The 19,998-nt window shown below is 47.1% G+C and overlaps 2 protein-coding genes and 1 long non-coding RNA gene across 3 annotated transcripts in view; 1 reads left to right on the forward strand and 2 right to left on the reverse strand.

The window, feature by feature from the left end:
* SLC25A22 (solute carrier family 25 member 22) overlaps nucleotides 1-567 on the reverse strand; it is a 34,181-nt gene extending 33,614 nt beyond the window's left edge. The window contains exon 1 of the mRNA XM_015863774.2: nucleotides 433-567. The gene's annotated coding sequence lies outside the window, so the exon portion shown is untranslated. The remainder of the gene's footprint in view (nucleotides 1-432) is intronic.
* Nucleotides 568-5,323: 4,756 nt separating this feature from the next.
* PIDD1 (p53-induced death domain protein 1) lies at nucleotides 5,324-19,481 on the reverse strand. The gene is made up of 15 exons (XM_032444731.1): nucleotides 19,171-19,481; nucleotides 17,328-17,741; nucleotides 16,140-16,343; nucleotides 14,985-15,039; nucleotides 14,211-14,412; nucleotides 13,461-13,586; nucleotides 12,981-13,160; nucleotides 12,575-12,722; nucleotides 10,315-10,450; nucleotides 9,721-9,871; nucleotides 9,126-9,249; nucleotides 8,630-8,748; nucleotides 8,035-8,142; nucleotides 6,922-7,127; nucleotides 5,324-6,609 (listed from the first exon to the last, which is right to left on the reverse strand). Exons 1-14 carry the CDS (start codon nucleotides 19,451-19,453, stop codon nucleotides 7,047-7,049), a joined length of 2,331 nt encoding a protein of 776 aa, XP_032300622.1. The 5' UTR covers nucleotides 19,454-19,481; the 3' UTR covers nucleotides 5,324-6,609; nucleotides 6,922-7,046.
* LOC107314511 lies at nucleotides 16,237-19,802 on the forward strand. Its single transcript, XR_001555472.2, has 3 exons — nucleotides 16,237-16,349; nucleotides 17,317-17,477; nucleotides 18,895-19,802. It is a non-coding gene; the product is annotated as an uncharacterized LOC107314511 (long non-coding RNA).
* Nucleotides 19,803-19,998: the final 196 nt, after the last annotated feature.

A 19,998-nucleotide genomic window follows, 5' to 3' on the forward strand; every position in this document is an offset into this window, starting at 1 on the left:
TTAGGAAGGAGCTCAGCGTGGAACGGAGGCCGACCCGCCCGTCCCAGCTACGGCGCAGCGAGCAGCACGGAACGGCCCCATAGAGCAGCACGGAACGGCCCCATAGAGCAGCACGGAACGGCTCCATAGAGCAGCACGGAACGGCTTCCATAGAGCAGCACGGAACGGCTCCATAGAGCAGCACGGAACGGCTCCATAGAGCAGCACGGAACGGCCCCATAGAGCAGCACGAAACGGCCCCATAGAGCAGCACGGAACGGCCCCATAGAGCAGCACGGAACGGCTCCATAGAGCAGCGGCCGCCCCGCAGCACACGTGTCCCCGCGATGGGGAGGCGCGGGGCGATCCGTAGCCATGGGCCCGCTGCAGGAGATCGGCGGACACCCTGCGGGCTGGGCGGTGGTGATCATCGAACTGGGGGCTCGCACTTACCGGGCTGGCAGCGGCGGGCTCCCGCCGGGGCCCGAAGCCGGTGTGAAGCGGGGTACGGAGCTCCCCTCCCTCCGGCTCGGCTCGGTGCTGCTCGGAGCGGCTCGGCTCAGCTCTGCCCTCTGTGGCCGCGCTCAGCGCAGGAAGAGCGGGGCGGACTCCCCGCCCGTCACCGTTGGGCCCTCCCCGCCCGCAGCCGCCACCGCGTCGCCACGACAACGAGGAGCAGGGCCGGGGCCTGCACTGCGAGGCCCAGGGGAGAGGAGCTCCGGGGGCTCAGATCTGCGGCCAAACACGGCTGCCATCCCCTCCTCCTTCTTCATTAAATTCCATGCAGGGTTTAACAAAAAAACGGCAGTAACGACCAACCTGAGCACAGAAAGCTGTGCATGGAGGTGCTGTGCGAGCCCGTGACATCAGGTCCTTGCTTCCAGGGCACAGGCTGAACTCATGCTCTGTAACACGAGAGAGATGTGCAAAGTCTCCTGGTGGTCCTCACCCTGATAATGGGTCTTCACCAAGCCAGCCCTCCCATCAGCCAGCTCCCAGCTCCCTGGTGAGCTCTTGGGATGATGGTCATTGACATCACACTGCTGAGGAAAGGATAATAGAGCACAAGGCTAACAAGCACACCGTGTATACAGAAATGGCAATGAAATGGAGTTGTGATCAAATGCCCAGACATGTCTGAGGTGTGCACGTGCCTGAAAATGAGAGAAGCTTGTTATCACAATCAGACCTGTTACCTAAAGTGAGAAGAAGATGCCAACCAGAGGTCAGTAAAATATGAGATGCTAGTGCTAATGAGATGGACTGCTTTCAACCTGGAAATTCAGAACATGGAGACAAAGCTGTCTCCAGAATGCTGGTTCCTGATTGTTCAGCAGCTATTCTGGAAGGAGACTCCGTGCACTGTGGGGTTTATTTGTCTGAGCATCGTCCCAGGACCAACATCCCCATGTGTGGACATGCTGGGGCAAGGGGACACAGCCACTCACCCACTCACAGTGCAACTAGAGGGGACTCATCTGATGGAAGGACATGGACTGTTTCCTTCAGGAAGCAAGGCCAGCCACTGCAGAAAAAGATTTTCTGCCTTCCTGGAAAACTCAGGTACAACCCTCCTTGTTCTTCTTTCCCCTCTTGCCTCTCCCCAGGTCTCCTCAAACCTTTCAGCTCTGGAAGCACAATGTGTCCCCCACAAGAGGTTGCAGAGCCAGGCAGAGAAGATCCAGGCATCTGCCACTGTAGGCACTTCTTTGGGTCCCCACTCCACCAGCATGATTTGCAAAGGCATCAGTGGGTTTCACTTGGCTGTACACAGTGGGACTAAAGCTGAGCTGAACTCATTGTGGGTAGAGGGGAACAATTGTGCTGTTTATCATAACTTGCCATCCCCTAGATGGGTTGGCTGGACAGTGCTGTCCCCTGGCAAGGAACAGGTTAACACTGCCCTGCTTTAATCTGAGTTTCCATAGGACTGCAGAATCACCCACTTTTATTTTTGGTTCTGCTGCATAACAACAACTGCTCTTTGTAACCTGCACAGAGCAAAGGACCTGTTTCCTCTGGCAGCTTTTAAGAGAGGGGATTAAAAAAAAGCAGAGGAACAGAATTCATATTCAGCAAGTGCCAGGTTGTCAAGGTTTCCTGTGCTCTCAGACATGCTTTTTTTTCTCCTGCCACACACAAAATAAATTTAATACTGTCGTGACCAAAGAGGAGCTTCAAAAGCAGCACTGACCTGTGAGGTTTGATCTGACATGGTGTCCAGGCAGGACCCCTGCCATGGCTCACACCTCTACCTTTCTGTGCGTGGCAGGGAGCAGAGCTCAGACCCTGCTACACAGAGATACTGCCTGCACAATGTGATTCCAACGCCCAGAGAGGCTCAGCGAGTGTTTTGTGTTTCTCTGCTCCGTGCCTTTCCCCATGCACAACTGCAATCTCAAAATCCCACATCTCTTGACAGTGGGGAAAGCATCAGCCTGGCTGACAAAGAGAATATGGGTTGTTTTTGCACTGCCAAGGAAGTGCATCGAATTCAGTCTGCCTACAGGAAGAAGCTTGCCAGAGGTTTCATTTTTCAGCTTCCTTCCCCATTTGCATTGCTTTCTATTTCGGTAAGTTATGGAGTGCTGATGAACTTTCCAGTGCATGATTAGTGTGGGTATTAAACAAAGGCTTAAAAAAGACAAATCTGATGAGCTCGGTTGCTGATATTGTGGCCTAGTGGCCATACTGGACAAGAGAATGGTTCTGATAGACAATTTAACTGACAAAGATTGAAGAGTCATTAACAGACTATTAGCACAAGTCAACATCGTTTCCAAGAAAAATCAATCTCAAATAAGCCCAGTCTTCATTGAGACTACAAGACTGATTGCCAAAGGTAAGGGCACAGAGGGGATATGGGAGGCATCCAGCATCCGATTGCTGAAAGTACAGCAAAAGAGCTTTAATTGATTCAAAGACTCATTAACTGATTCACAGATTCAAACCTGGCCATCACCCCCAAGGGTCCAAGACCACAGAACCATGCAGGTGAGCCAACGTAGATGGTCTGTCTACCCCCTCTGGCCATCAGTCCTGAAGGGAGCTGTATTTTTAGAAGCTATCTGATTCAAAAGCCTAACAAACAACAGGAGGAAAGCCCTTGATGCTTGAGTCATACAAGCATTCTTCACTAACTGGCCAGCAAACCCTCCTGTCACTTTTTCTCAGTGAAAACAGGAAAATCAGGGCTCAGCATTGTTAGTCTCTGAGTAAATAAATAAATGCACGTTTCCATGGCTGCTCACCAAAAAGGGCTACAAGTGGAATTTTCTCCCCTGTGACATTTAGAGACAGTAACATCTTGCAACTCAGTTATGCTGAGGCCCAGGAAGAGCTACCCAGACAAGTGCAGTGTCTCTCTGTGCCTGGCATAGTCCCAGCTTGCCTGACCCTACAGACCCCACTCCCACACTGTTCTCCATTGGGTTTCCTGAAGCAGTGGTGCCTCGACACCTCCAGCCCTGCTCAGCAGCCAGCTCTGACTCCTACACTCAGTCCCGAGAGCACAAAGGAAAGCGGCTTTCTGCACTGCATGCTTATCTCCCTCATAAAGAAGCAGGGCACTTTTGTTTATTGAGCGCCAATGAATGGCACAGTCTTGGCTGTGAGATCAACCTCCAGGTCCTGCTCTGGGCATGGCTGCTGACAGGGAACTGGAGGCTGCATCCATTTATTGCCATGAGCTGATAAGACATTGGAAATGTCTTCAGCTCTATCAGGGCAGTATTATTATCTTGAAGCTCTCAGTGCTACTTTGGAGCTGAGTCTGTCCTATGGGTGGACCTGCAGCATCCTGCTACCTTTTCCTAACATCTGCTTTGTGGATTATGACATAACATAGAACTCAACCATTTCTCAAGCTATTTGTGTTTTTATTAAAAACAGCTATAAATACCAATGTTGTTTCTGACCCAAATCAAGCATGGTCTTCCCACGTCCACAGGGCAGCAGGAGCAGGACTTGCAACACCACCTTGACTTTCTAGAGGAAACTATTAAGTAGAGATGTCTTATCTGCTTCCTCTGCCTGCTTCAGTTTTTCCACCTACTCCATTGTTGCCATCTTACTCATCTCCTGCCTGAGAAAGGCAGCTCGAGCCTTTCAGTCCCTCCACATGGGAATGCATTCAGCTCTGTGTATTCATTTGGCTTTTAACAGATCATTTCCCCACCAATTTATCCAATTACTTTCTGAACACAACATTTATATTTTGGCCTCAAACATTTCACAGCAATGAGTCAGCGTTAGAACGACGCACAGTGGGGAAAAAGCACCTTTTGCTTTTTGCAGGTGATGTTGGATCATTTCATTTGGTGCCACCTAGTTGAGAAACAGCGGATAGCAACCGCCTACACAACATTCCTTCCCAAGAGATGTAACACTGCTGTGAATAGAATAACAATTGCTCTATAATACCCTTTTTTAAGCATCCTTCCTGCACCTTGTGCACTTTACAGTTCTGCTGTCTCCCAGCTGGGAAAGGCAATAGCTGCTCTTATGTTCAGTGAACAGACTGTGCAGAAGGATTCCAGCCTCACTCTCCCAAAGCAACTATCAGCAAGGGTTAAACCTTCAGACCTAGGGCAAGGAAGGAAGCCAGAGGCAACATTCTCCATCTTCATGATGCCCACCAGACTTCTTCATTTGCCACTTCATTTTTGTTGCTGCTTCAACCATGTTTTGCAACTGTAACCAGCATTTCCCACCCATAGCAACCAGCTACAGGCTTAAGGAGTTACTGTGTCTCCAAGAGTCTATGGATACAGATAACACACCTGGAAAGAACAAGTTTCTTGTTGACTTTCATCCAGTGCAAATATTTGATGCCAAGTCAGCTGAAGAAAAAGAGCAGTTGGGGGTTTGCTCTGATTTCCCAGCAGCTCCATATTCTCAGCTGAATACTTCACTCAGCATCGCTGCAAGGAGAAGACCAACCAGCTGCAAGGCCACCCAGCCCAGCAGCTGCTATGCAGCAGCAGACTGGGGATGATACATCTCTGAGGTAGTTACTTAATATCCCTCTCATGTTACCAGCACAAGTTATGACGATACATCTGCACACTAACCCCCCCCAGCAGCACTTGCACTGCCTAGATCTGGTCCCCATGAGCCCCATCATATTTTCAGCCTTTAAAGCTTACACCCTAAATGTGCCTCCTGATTAGCTCCTCTTTAGCACAACGAAGCTGACTATGATGACACCATTAAGTCAGCTGGAGTCTGTCCTGCAGCCAGGGGTACTCAAACAAGAGCTCCTCTCTTCATTTCCACGAAGCACTGCCCAGCACACCAGTGTATTTCTCATACTTCAAATGGAATAGCAGACCATGCAAAGACATGAAACAATTAAGTGCTTATTTTATTTCTAATGAGAGCAATATGCCCAAATGCATCTCCTCCAGAACTGGAGTTAGAAACAAATACCTTGCTGGTATACATCAGAATTCCAGGCAAGAATTTATGACACGCTACCAGAGATTACATGCACTCAAAAGACAACTGCTGACATAAACCCAGCACAAAACCTGAGGGGAAGCATGGCCTTGTCCAGTGCTGTAGCATTCACTCCATGCACTCCATGGCGTCAGATGATGGAATGCCTTAAGAAAAAGAAATAATTTTATGCCCCTCTTTCAGTAGCATTGTTTACATGTCTGAAATACAGCATTCGATCACTGATGATTATTCACTGGGGGCAAAGGGGAAGAAAGCACCACGACTCAAACCTAAAGCTGCAGCTTGACTTTGGATGTTACAAGCTGACATTTTTATACAAGCTTTCAGACTGAGAATATCCCTTTAAATACTGCTCAGAGGGTGGGATATGCTGAATTCAAACCTAATCTGACTGAGCTGAACATATGTAGATTACAGTAGACATCCAAACAGCCTGTGTGTAACTTCCCACTGCCATTAGTGGGCCATTAGTTGAGGCATATTATGAGATGTGTAACAGGAAGGGCACATCAGTAGTCAGTCACTGCACAGTTAAAAAGCAGTAAATGCTTACAGCCATTTACAAGGTATACAAATCACAAAACTGGGAGGTTTGCTCAGCACAGTTGATGCCAATCCCACAACAATGCTAATGTTACATCTGGCCAGACCAGTTTATAAAATGAAAATTGATATCATGCTTTTCACAAAGCTCTGCAAACTTCTTTACTATCTCTCTTGGAAACTGCAAGGGAAAATTTACTTTTAGGCAAGTTAAGGACTTTTCAGGATTATGGATCTGCACATCTTCGTAAAATAAGACTGTAAGTCTGTCAAAGACACAAGTGTACAAGTCTCATCTAACAAGCCTGGCAGGTGCTGGAGCAAAAATCCTTAGGTTAGAACTAGAGATTTCCCTATTAAAAAAACCTGTTCCCTTCTGCCAGGTGCTATGTCATGGCTATGGCAGAGTCTTCAGTGCTGCTTTCCTGCTCCAAGCCCACACGGCGGATGGACTCCCTGTATTTCTGCCTTCCCAGCTCAATGATGGTTTCGACCTCATCAGCAATGTCCTGGCGGCCACTCTCTTTCATGGCTGTGATCAGCTTGCTCACACAGTCAGGATCCTCTGAGTTTTGCTGGGCCCATGAGAAAAGCATGTTCAGGATTTGCTTATCAAGGTCCTCTCTGAAGAAAAGGAAAAGCAGGGACATAACCAAGACATTCTCTCCTACTGGCAACCCAAAGAGGCTTTACCTGAGTCTAAGCCAATGGCTGAAGCCCCACAATAAAGTAATTCAGACACAGTGTCCTCCGTGGACTGTCTTTTCAGCTAATCAGCTTTACATGAAAAATGTAACGCTTTGGGAAGAACTGTTAGCTAACCCATCTTTTATCCAATGAAACAACACCAGTGAAAAAACTTTCCATTAATCAAGCATTAATTTATGTTACTTCACTGCAGCTACATGTGCTGTTGATTCTTGTGTCCCATCTTACCTGTTATTGTATCCTATGCGCTCTACCTGCTGATAGGTCAAGCCCAGGTTCAGGCCAATGGCCTCTCAGTTGGCTCCCACACGCCTGGCAATGCTCAGCAGGTTTGCCTGTGTCAGGTAGCCAGTCTAAGCACTGCCCAGGTTCAAGGGAGGGAAGGAGAAACCATTCGATGAACTGGAGGTCTCGCCCCAACGGGGTTTCAATCTCTGTGTCGTAAGAGAAGAGAGAAAGAGAACCTGCTAAAAAAATCATTTTCACAGAACATGGTGGTTATTCAGCCTCCGCATTGAAACTTTCTGTCCTGTACTGGGAGGGTGGAAGATTTTAACTTAGGGCCAAAGGGACAGCTGTAAGAAGCAATGAGCACTCACACTGGCAGTGATCAGCAGCGCTCAGTGCCATGGAAAAGTATCAGATCATAATGCTCATACTCACAGCTCATACTGGAAAATTGCTTTCATTTTAAGTAAGCTTAAGTAAGACAGTGCCTTTCTTACTGTAAAACATGGCTTGCCCTCTAGAAGCCAGTGGCTCACAGCAGAACACTTAGGACCAGCCCTTGTAACTACCTCATCCTAGGCCATTCTTTTCCTCACCAGCATGAGCTGAGTGACTAAGAACTGCATAAACAAAACAGACACTTCCTCCTCCTCCACATTCTTCATACATTCAAAGGATCCACCCTCCCTCACTATGCATCCTTCCAAGTGCCCTGACTGGCGAGATGGGCACGGGTCGAAGACTGCTCCCAGTTACTCATATTTCTCCATTGAGAAGTTGTCATGGAGAGTGGAATATTTCCACCATGACAAAGAAAAAGCACATGGGAGATTTCTCTGCACATCTGATAGAACTTTGATGTAAGAAGATTCAAGGAAGTGTGTCTGGCTGTGTATCAGTGATCTACCACCACAACTCAACCCTTCATTTTACTTACAGAAAACTTCCTTTGCAGGCAAAAATATCTCAAAAAGAGGACACTTTCTTTCATTTAGATGGGCAGTGATTTATTGCAATCAACCCTTGCATCCATTGTCATAATGGAAGACAAAACTGGCTGAGCAGGAAGGCCCTGCTCTTTCCTCATATAGATTAGGAGACAAACTAACTCACAGGCAGTTTGATGGGCAGAGTAGCGAGCCAGTGGGAGTCTGGTCCTCTCCTCCTCCTGCTGGCATCTTCAGGGATGCTCTCAGGAACTGCCCCTCGGTAGAAAGACACCTTTGCAAACAGAAAGCATGCAGTGAGACTCAAATTCAAGCGCAATGGGCAAATGTGTTTGCAGCATAATGTTTCTGTCTGAGAACGAGTGAATTCTTTAGGTATGGTAAAGGGAGGATGGTTGGATTAGATGATCTTGTAGGTCCTTTCCAACCTTGTGATTCTATGATTCTATGATAGGTGAGAAATTCATCTATCCTCAGTCCATAAACATGGCCTCCCAATTAAGCGTGACTGGGAGGGGCACTGAAGTTTCTGCTATAAAGGCTGGGCTCTGCCAACACCCAAAGAGTTAATGGCAGGAATGTAAAGTCAGTGAGCTATCCTGATGAGTGATTCTTCCAGGTATTGTCAATGAAATGCACAGCCATAGGAAAGAGCAGAAGAGTCATGCCCAGAGCTCAGAGATCATCATGTGGAGCATCATAAAAGCGATGAGGATGGTGAAGAAGAAGGAAACAAAATGTCAGTGTCAGTTGTTGCTCACCTGGCCTTTTACAGCTTGGCCTTTTCTATCTACAGGGGAAGTCACATAGATTTCCTTCATGTTCTTTAAGTGGGAGTAAAAAATAAATGAGAGACGTCCGTCCACGCAGTCAGGGCGATCTGTGTCAGAGAAGCAAACAACACTCAACCTGTGCAGAAAAGTGTGCATATTTCCAAGCCTAGGCAACAACCCATCATCCACCAGCAGCTCTTCTGCTACCGTCCACTCCTACTGAGATCTGAAAGAATGCTAATCCCCGTATCATTTCTGGGCATAAACAGAAAACTGGTTGTGGAGAAAGCAGGTCCTATGGGTGAAAGAGGAGAATGGCCACAAGGTGGAGACCAAGTTCAATAATGAAAGGCAAGACTAGGGAAGGCGTGTGATGGGATCCTCAGCTCGCACCTGCATTGCAAGCAGAGCTCCCAGAAGAAGCAGGCCTGGAGCTAGGAAAGTCAGAGAGGCAGGAACAGCAAGGAGCCCAGCACTACCATACCCATATCGATGCTAATGCCTCTCTCAAACGCTGCAAAGAACTGCTCTCCTTCAAACATTTCCACCATGTCAGATGGCTCAGGTCCTCGGTAGCGGTCCTGCAGCTTCTTCAGCACGGGGTCAACCTGGCAAAGATGACAACACAAGACCCCACCTTTAGTCTGAAGCAAATATCTGTTCCCAGACATGCGTCCCTATGCCTACAATGTTCCCCTCACTCACCTTCAATTTAGAAAAATGATTTCCCACAGAAAGGATGTAAACAAATGAACAAACCCCCACATCCTCTGTACCAGACACATTTACTACAGAAAAGAAAAGGTATCATCAGCAACACCTCTGTCTTTTTTAACAGGTCATAAGCCTTCAAAGAATGGGATTTACTTGCTACCATTCTCCTCTTGTAGTATGTCACTAAAAACCTATTCTCTGCAGAAAGTGAGTTGGAATCACACTACTAATACAGAGTGATAACAGCATACCTCAGCCATGACGCTGGGTTGGTGAGCAGGACCATCTGGCACATTGTTGCCCTTACATACTACAAAAGAAGGCCCAGGGAGCTTAGGAGAAAGGCAATGCAACCCATACCAGACCTTGTGCTTGGGGAGACACTGTAGCAGGACTTGCTCAGGATCCTTCTTCCTCTGCAGAGCAATGAAGTTCACCTGATACATACGTAACCGCTCGTAAACTTTCTTGGCAATGCCTCCTATGTAGGTCTTGGTGGTGTACCACAGCCAGTACCTGCCAGACAAGGAATTAAGAAAAAGGATGGATCCTGCCTAGGAAGAGAAGTTGGTGTCATATCCATGAGACTGTCAATAGTTTGGGTCTTCAATGATCATTTCTTCACAGGAGAAAAGATCAAATCAGGATTTTAGAGAAGATGGGTTTCTCAAGCAACGCTTCAGCAGCTGTCTTATCCTCTGAGTCTGGATGATAGACTGTAAGTACTCAGACTGAGGGGGAAGGATGTATTTAAAGTGAAGAAGGCCAAGGGCAGTGAGGAAGAAATGGTGAAACTGGGAGATGAGAGGAATGTGGTCTGGAAACCTGTAGCTGAAGGATTACAGATTCCGAGTGGGAAGCAATAAATTGAGCGCATTTGCTCAAAAGACACTACGCTTGCAAATCTGGACTTCTCTGCATTGCCAGACAAGGAGGACTGAAATTAATCCCGCACTTACCAGGAGAAGTGGGTGACTTCAAATATTGCATAGAGATGAGTGAGTTCCAGCACCACTTGACTGGTGATGTCATCCCAAGTTTGGCCCTCCACATCCCCACGAAGAAGATGCAGCCTTGAACAATCCAACTTTAGCCCTAAAGACAGCACTGATCAAAAGTTGTTGCATACAGCAGAATTCTTTAACGTGAGATGAATATATGTACATGCCTTGCTACCTTTATTCGGGGCTTCTCAAACCCAGCCACAGTTATGTGTGATTTACCTTTTAAAAGTGACCAGTTAAGTCTCATCTTTTCTCTACAGCATCAAGACTCAGTTAAAGAAGAGCAGTAATAAAAGAATAAGGCAATCTGAATGCCACAATATTCTCCAACAACAGAGACGCACTGCACGATTCTCGTCATCAATGCTTAGGGCTATTAAGATTTATCTCTCTCTAAGCCTGCGGACTGGAGGCTTTTCAATCCTAATGCATTTCTGACACACAAATACCAGGTAGTCACGCAAAAAAGGCCAAGTCAATACCCAAAAATCTTTTAATTCTTCACAAGAAGTAAAAGATACCTGGCTCCGAGCTTGGTGTGCCCAGCAGGGGTTCGGGCTTTTTGACCTTGGCTCTGTTTGCACAAGACTGGACCGGTTGACAACTTATAGGAGTGTTTTCTCCCACCGATCAAAAGGGGTCTTAATAGTATTGGGTAGGTTCATCCAGAGGGCTTTAAACTAGGTACAAAGGGGGGTGGGGTTGTAGCTGGGGTCACTAATATGGAGACTATATGTAATGTCCTTGTGCTTGCAGGAGAGGGGTGTGCTTCTAAACCCCTGAGGTCTTGGCCCTTGGTGAAGGAGGAGGACGACTCACCCCCTTGTAGGAAAAACATGAGGGCTGGTGTCATGTTGGCAGCTGTGGAAATGCCTGATAGTGGTCATGAGGGTATTAGGGCAGCTGCTGCCCTGCAGCCTGGGAAGAAGGGCAAAGCAAGAGACAACTGCACAGTTGAATCATGTCTGATTGTTCCTGTGCAGCTATGGCCTGAAGGTCATGCACCCACTCCAAGAACCAGTATTCTCCCTTAATGTACCCATCTGATCTGTGTATGGGAAATTGGTAATCACAGCCTGAACCTCTGATTAATCAGCTGAGGCGAGTGTCAGGTCAGCTGTAGGAGCACAGGTGAGAGTAATTTAGCTGTGCTCCCAGAAGGGGTGGAGCTTGACTCTACCTCCTCTAGACCTCATTTAAGGGCTGACCACCACCAAGGCAGCATCTCTTGGAGATTGCTGCTTGGTGGAGATTGTTTCGGTGTTTTTCAGCAGACTGAAGGCTTCCATATGGGTGAGTTTTTCCTGTAAATAACTTTTTGGGTATTTACAGCTACCATCTTTTCATTATTGTCACTGTATACTCTCTATGTTAAAAAAGACTGTGAATGTGTGGAAATCTATAATGGTGATGATAGGGTTGAAAGCTTATGGATCAGTATAAAAGCTAAGGCCAACAATAGTGATGTTATTGTGGGAGTTTGCTACAGGCCATATATACAGGCCATGGGGATATGATTTAGCAGAGGGTTTTTAGAGTTAGCGTACTATGGTTAGGCTGCAGTTGGTCTAGATGATCTTCAAGGTTTTTTCCAACCTGGGTAATTCTAAGAAAGCCAAAACATGGCACAGAAAACTGGAATTAGAAGACATGGATTATTCTGTGTGTCACTGGAGGAATCCCAGGCAAATCTATGATTGATCTGAAGCTCTTCACATTAGTACTCAGAGTGGGAGATGGCTCCATGTATAACTATGTAATAACTGAAAGACTGCAGTGGCTCGGAATCTGATCCATCAGCAGGAAGTAAAATAGAAAGTAGATCACCAGAGGTAGCACATTCATCTTCAGCTTCAAGCTATTCCCAGTCACAAATCAAAGCCCTTTTACAACGCATTTCCTCATTTTGTAGAAGTGCCTCTCCAATCCATCATGCCAAACCCAGCAGTCCAAACACACACATGGTTCAGCAGGGAAATCTATTTGCCACAGCAATTCTCCCAGCTTGTGCTGCTGGTCCTGTGATTCCCAGCACTGCTGGGCCTCAGCACCTTTGGCTCCCACCACACTGCACCAGCACCAACCACACAAATGTACCTTGTTGCTCCTGCAAATAAAGCTAAAACTCTGTTATTAACAGTAGAGTCAAACAAAATGCCTAGCTTGCTGTTTTCCACGCAGTGTTTCTGTTTTCCAGTTTTGACAGTAAACTGACCTGTGACCCCAGGTGGGAGTGGGAGCTGAATTCTCACAGGCCTGAGGAAATCTACCAGGGAATCCTGAGAGAGGCAGAGCAGAGGACTGGCTTTGCATCCTGCATCACCTGTGAGTTCCACTATCTCTTCTGCAGAGACTGGCAGAACCTGAGCATAGAATGCAACGCAGATAGAAGAGCAATCAGACACCCAAATCCCCTCATTTCCCACACAATACTTCCAAGCACTCAGCAGGCAAATACAGCTCTTGGCTCAGGACATGGTGGGAAATGGAAGTGTAATGAACTTCATCTGAGTTTTACTTTAATATTGGTGTCAACTGGGCAGACGTTTCACCTCATGTTTTGCTTCTTGACATAGGTTAGCAGCTGCATCAAGAGGCTCCTTTTTTTCAGGCATACGTACCTGCAGTTTAACATTGCGAGTCTCTTCAGTGGCTCCAGGAGGGAAGGTCACTTTGATGTTTGGATCCACGCTGGAAAAGAGCAGTGTCCCCTCTGCTGGCACTTCACATTCATTTTGCACGAGTCGAGACACAACAAGGAACCAGGAGAAGTGAAGAACACTACAGTGAGCCATGTGCTTCTGTAACAAGACAGGGAAGAAGAGAAAATGTGGGCATGCCACATAACACTATAATGGCAGGAAAAATAGAAGCAATAACACCTAAACAGACAAGAGCACCAGGATGGACAGAGCAGCAAGTTATCACCTCCAGCAGGTACACTTCCATGAGAAAGGAATCCTACAGCTGAAATCCACTCCATTTCATAGCAGCCAGTCAAAACTCAGCTAGTGTGATATTTCAAGCAGACTCTCCCATAGGTGGGCAAAAACAAAGAGAGTGGCAGGAAAGATATGTCACCAGTTCTCTAGCCTGCTTACCTTTGACTTTTTCTTCTTCACTCGTGTTCTCAGGTCACTCCAGCTCTGCCCACTAAAGGTCCGAACAACCACCTCACGCTGGTGAAGAGTGTGTGGGGAGGTATATGGCATCCAGATCTCTACCTCCTGGCACAAAAGCAGTCCCATAAGACACCAGCATAAAGCCTCAAATCAAGCCTAGCTCTGCTCAGTAGCATGCTGGGCAAACAAGAAGAGGAAGAGCATGGCCTGTACGCAGGAAGTAGGGCAGGAGATGGGAATCTGCCCTGTCATGCAGCCTCAGGGGAGGTGACAAGAGGCATCTGATGTGCTGTGTATTGTGACTGCAGGAAAAGCAGCCTGTGGGCAGAAAATGGCAAAGTAACCTTTCCAGTGAGTTGCTGTCAGCCATGACCAGCACGAATGAAAATGACACAATCAGACTTTTGAAGAACCACGTGAGCCATTTTCCCAGCAGATTAAGGGCGAATGCTAAAAAGCTAAAAATCATGGAGAAAGGGTTGTGAGCGAGGAAGGTTATAGCTCAGCTCAAGCAGAAATACTTGGGATGGCAAAGGAGCCGGAACAGCACAGTACCATGGAAGCTGGCTGCGTTCTTTGAGTCTTTGCAGTGCAGCTTCTTCGACAGTAAGTCCTGCAGCTGCTTGTAAATAGCACTGAGGGGGATAGCTGGCTCTGAAGTCCCAAAAGAATCTCCCAAAAAGACTCTGCTGAGCAGATTGTTCAGCAGCAGCCTGTGTCTGCTCTCACCTGCTGGAATTTGACCCCATGAGGCTGCAGCTCCAGGACTCTGCTCAGCAGGACATCATGGTGTCTCAGCTTCACCCACTGAGGGTCTGGCGCCAGGGTTCGGAAGTAGATCCTCACAGGGTCAGAGGCAGCCTCCGGTGGAAAGTAGAAACGGATGCCACAGGCCAGGACCACTTCACAACCTTCAGAGGTCACTGTGAAACTTCCAGAAGAAATACATGAATGTGTGACACTGCGATGACTCCAACCCTTCAAAAAGTCAGCAGAGAAATCTCCTACTTTGTGTTTCTTTAGTCTGGGGAAAAGGAGGCTGAGGGGAGACCTTATCACCCTCTTCCAGTACCTGAAAGTTGCTTATAGTGAGAGTGGGGCAAGTCTCTTCTCACTGGTGACAAGTGACAGGATGAGGGGAAATGGCCTCAAGTTGTGCCAGGGCAAGTTTAGATTGGATATTAGGAAGCACTTCTTTACAGAAAGGGTAGTTAAACACTGGAATAGGCTCCCCAGGGAGGTGGTTGAATCGTCATCCCTGGATGTGTTTAAGAGCTGTTTGGATGTTGTGCTCAGGGATATGATTTAGATGAGGGTTATTAGAGTTAGGGTACTATGGTTAGGCTTGATGATCTTTGAGGTCTTTTCCAACCTGGGTGATTCTATGATTGCCCTAGTGAGGCAGTAAACTGCCTGTGCACATACAGAATGTCTGCCATGTACAATCTTGTCTGGGGCCTTGTTGTAACTACTGTAATGTAAGTTTTTAGTAAAAAACCATACCTGTCCTCTTCTGATGCAAGAAATAGTCTTCGTAGCTCTGTGGCACTGGGTTCATCTGCAGCATCCAGGTTTCAGTAGGAAGAGGAGGCAAGTATTATTTAGATCAAGTTAGGCAAGAAAGGTTGCATTTACTTTCCAGTTTTGGCTTAATCTTAATCTGACACAAGTTGCTAAAGGAACCCTGCACAGTAGTGGGCTTCAGATCAAGCAGCAGCAGGAGGATAGGAAGAAGCCAAGAGGTCACTGGGCATACTGGAAATGCAGGTAAAACTTAGGAGTTAGAAAAGCTTCCACTTTACCAGATCTGCAGCTCTCAGGGCCACAACTGATCACCTATGGCACCTGTTGTGAATGTAAGCACTATTGTGAAACTCTGCTCAGATTCCTGCTCATACATCATATTTGTCTCAGAGAAAGGGCTGCTGCCCTGCAGCCTGGGAAGAAGGGCAAAGCAAGAGACAACTGCACAGTTGAATCATCTCTGATTGTTCCTGTGCAACTATGGCCTGAAGGTCATGCACCCACTCCAAGAACCAGTATTCTCCCTTAATGTACCCTTCTGATCTGTGTATGGGAAATTGGTAATCACAGCCTGAACCTCTGATTAATCAGCTGAGGTGAGTGTCAGATCAGCTGTGGGAGCACAGGTGAGAGTAATTTAGCTGTGCTCCCAGGAGTGAAGCTTGACTTCACCTCCTCTAGACCTCATGTAAGGGCTGATCTCCACTAAGGCAGCATCTCTTGGAGATTGCTGCTTGTTGGAGATTGCCTCAGTGGTTCCCAGCAGACTGAAGGCTTCCATATGGGTGAGTTTTTCCTATAAATAACCTTTTGGATATTTACTACCATCTTTATGTTATTGTGACCATACAGATCTGTTTCATATGAATCTAATTTTCACTTTCCTTGTGAAATCTTTCCAAAGAGCAGGACTAGCAAGCCAGTTTCTGGGATCACCAAGACCTTCGGAACAGGCTTAGGTTCATTAAAAAAAAACCTGCATGAATCATTACACATACTAATTACACCATACAAATAAACACTAGTCTGATTGCCCCCTGCTTCTCTTCTTTAACCCAAATCCATTCATGCCATGCTGTGCTCAGCAAGAGAATAGCTGGACAAAACCCACGGAAGCAGAAGCCTTGCAATTACCAGCCTGCAGGGACAGCTCGGTTTCTCCCAGGGGGTTGCCTCGGAGGTGCACAAATGGTGCAGTCTGTATCTCAGGGGGGACAGAACGGAGGCAGTTGTTCTGCAGATCAAGCCTGGACAAGTGGGGCAGGTTGGCGAGCGATGCAGGGACTGTCACCAGAAGATTGCTGTGAAGATGGAGCCGCCGCAGAGACTTCAAATTGGCTGCAGGTTAGAACAAGTAATGACTCCCCATCCATGCTGTTAATTGTATTGCACGTCAGCTCTCTCCACACACATGCACTCTTGCCTTTCAGCACTAGATTTCCATTCCACTCACACATACATGTACAATAAGGGAAAGGCACAATAGCTCTACCTATCTTTAGTTCCCAAAATAAACAAGGCTGCTGAACTAGCAGAGAAGCCGTGTAGCCACCCTAGGCAGAAAGAGAGGAGTCAAGAGCCATTAAAGCTATGGGAAGATGGACACTGGAATTAAGAACCTGGCCCAGTGGATTGCTCCATGTATGGTAACTGTTGAGTCATGGCCTGAAGCACTGATGGAGTACCTGGGGAAAGGACCCAGTCAGCCCTGTGACCACAGGTGAAGGTAACTCAGCTGTGGGACTAAAAGGGGTGAAGCCTGGCTGCACCTCTCTTAGATCTCATTTAGGGCTGACTGCCACTCTGAAGCGATTTCTGATTGGAGATCTTTCCCTTATGGATTTTTCCCTACAAGCCCAGATCTTCAGAGAGGGGTGAGCACTTTTCCTTTGTAATGCCTTTCTATCACACTAGTCCCTTTGTTATTACATCTCCTGTATCACCATTCCACTGTGTTGATCTTTCTGATTATTACGCTCCATAACACAGAGCCTGATTTAAAGCTGTTTTGCTTCCTCTTAAGCCCCAGCTCTTCTGTTCCCAGTCCTGGATGCTCCCAAAAATCAGCCAGGCTAAACTCAACTATTTTAGGTTGCAGGAAAATCTTAGGAGCTTTTTGATTGACAGAAGCATGACCTACTAATGCCCACAGGGACTGACTCAACCAAGCATGGTTTTTTTGGACAACCCTCTCGTTTTGGCTTTAATGTAGCAGACACTTTGTCCTAGCAACCCTGGGAACAGAGGCAAAGGGCTCAGGGATCCTGGCCTGTATCAAAAACTGAGCAGACTCTCTTTCTTATCACCTAAGAAAACAGGTACCTAAAGAATCCGGGATTCTTGATAGCTGATTCCCAGAGAGATCCAGTTCTGTGCAGCTGTGCAGATTTCCAACCTCTTCAGGGAGAAGTTCCAATGCATTTTCTGAGAGATCCAGTTCTTCCAGTGCTGTCAGCTCCCCAATGCTCCGAGGTAAGTCCTTCAGCTGATTCTTCATAGCAGAGAAGAAAGTCAGCTTGCTCAGTGAGCCGAAGTTCTCAGGAAGTGCCACCAAGTTGTTGTGGCTCACTGAGAGCATGCGGAGGCTGGTGAGGCAAGGGATGCAGCTGGGCAGGGTGGAGAGGCTATTGAAGCTGAGATCTAAGTGAGTGAGACACCTCAGGGTCCCAAAATCTGGTGGTAAGCTTGTCAGGGAGCCACGCTGACACGAACCAAATTCATCTCTGACAAGGCCACCTAGGTGCAAAAGGAAGTAGGGGAAGAAGTCAATATAGTACGAGGACACCTCACCAGCCTCGTGTAACACTCCTTTCTGAAGCTATAACGTGGAGACTCAGATGATGTTTAACTTCTGATCACAATAAGCTGCACTGACTACAAAGTTTGGTAAGTTTTCTGCACCTTGCCTCCATTTCCTGATCTGTGAAAAGGGTATAATCACAAAGATCTACTGGGAAGATAATAGAGATATTACAGTGAACTCCTAGAACCCTGCTCAACACATGTGGGGGAGAGTTCAGAAAGAACCAGGCCACTCCACACACATACCATCACTCAGTGCAGTGACCCACACTCTTGCAAATCTCTGAACATCCTTCCCAACTCAGACTGGTGAATGGTTGCACCTTGGGAAAAGAAGTCAAGCACACAAAGCAAGCTTACAGAATTCTCCATCTCATCTTTGCCTCCTAGTCTCCTTCCACTGCTCTGCTCATGAAGGTATATAGGAGAGGGCAACTGTTGTTACGCTTCATAATGGCAAAGAATGTAAACAGTCTAAGAGAAACATTGTACCTGGGGCATCACAAAATGTAGTCCAACTATTTTATTGCACTTCAGGGTGTTCAGAGTACATGTGCATCTGGCAAAACAAGTATCATAAAAGGCATTGCCATTAGCCTCACCTTACCGCAGGAGAAAAGATAAATAAAATAACTGTATGAGATTTTATAAGCCATCTGTGGTAGGTGTAGAAATGAACCTCAGTCATGAGAGCTTTCAGCTGGAACCCTGAATTCTTTTCTCTCCCGTGATATTACAATTTTACCTCCCAAAGATCAAATGATTCAATCTAAAACAAAAATGGTGTCATTCATATTGAGAGCCTCCTACAATTCAGAGATAAGGAAATCAAGAGATGTTATAATTCCGACGTGTAACAGTTCTTAGGGAATGCTGAATGACACACACCCTGAGTTGTGCTTTAGATAAAATACCAAACAGCTTCTCCTGGTGTGTGCCCAGACCGTGCTCATTAACACAATGCAAGGATTAGGACTGATTCAGAACAGACCACAGCAAGGGCAGCTCATTACACTAACAGAAATTAAAGAGAAGCTGAGCGTTTATCAAAAATCAAATACTTTTCAATTTCCCTCTCCTTAAACAGCTGTGCAAAAAAAATGCTCTTCTTCTAGAGGATGGATAAAGAAATGCATCAACCTAACCGGGCTCCAAAGACTGGTCCACACGCAGCTGTAGAGGCAAAGGAAAGTTATAAATGTCTAGATGCTGATTCTTGTTGAAATCCGCATGCAGCTCTGAGCGAGACTAAGAGCCGATACCCCAGCACAGGGCAAAAAAGCTCTAAGGAATCTTGTTCTGCAGATGTGGAAAGATGGCTAAACACCAACACGAAGCTAATTGATGGGGTCCAGGAACTCACCTTTGAGCACCAGGGACTTCAGGCGCTTCAGATGCGGAAGGATGCTCAGCGCGGCGTCGAGCAGGTGATTGTTAGTGCTGAGCCGGAGGAGCTCCACCTGCACCACGTCTGCCTGTTGCCTCTCGAACAGCCAGAGCAGCTGCCAGCAGCCATCCGGATAAAGATCCAGAGTCAGCCTGTTGTCTGCCAAGCAGCAGCCAGTGAGTGAAGGAGCCCCCGGAGCCCCCTCCCCATCCTTGTCCCCGAGCTTCAGCAGTTCTGCCATCTTCTGCATCTTGTCCATCGGGGCCAGACATGCTCCGACTTGCTAGGTGGGCAGGCACCGGCAGGCTGCCGGGATGGGGAAGAGGAGAAAGGATGGTTCTGAAAGAGAGCAGATGTGCACAGTGATGGCCTCCTGCCCCAGCACAGGGTGGCTGGTAACTGCTTAAAGCCGCAACAAGAAGGCAGGAGGTGTGTTGTCAAAAGCTTTGTGGGCAGAAGGGACAGAAACACAGGGGCTCTGTAGGGGCTCCTGCTAAAGAACACATCTAAATTTTCCCAGCTGATTTTTTCCAACTCAGGGAATGGAGAAAATATGTGTTGCTCCAGTTATCCATCATAATAAACAGCAATAGGAACTTTAAAACGTATCAATGGAAGTGTCTATGCTTCGTGCAGAATACAAAGTGCCTCAGCGAGGAGGTCTGCATGCAAACAGGGAAAACGGGGCAGGGAATGCAGAGACAGGAGCAGCAGCTCTAAGCCAGTACGGGCTGCCACCAACCCCGTTGTGAAATCGGGTAACAGGGGCTGGAAAGCAGTCAAAGGGCAGTGGAGCAAATGCAG

This window comes from Coturnix japonica, chromosome 5 (assembly GCF_001577835.2).
Source record: "Coturnix japonica isolate 7356 chromosome 5, Coturnix japonica 2.1, whole genome shotgun sequence".
NCBI lineage: Eukaryota > Metazoa > Chordata > Aves > Galliformes > Phasianidae > Coturnix > Coturnix japonica.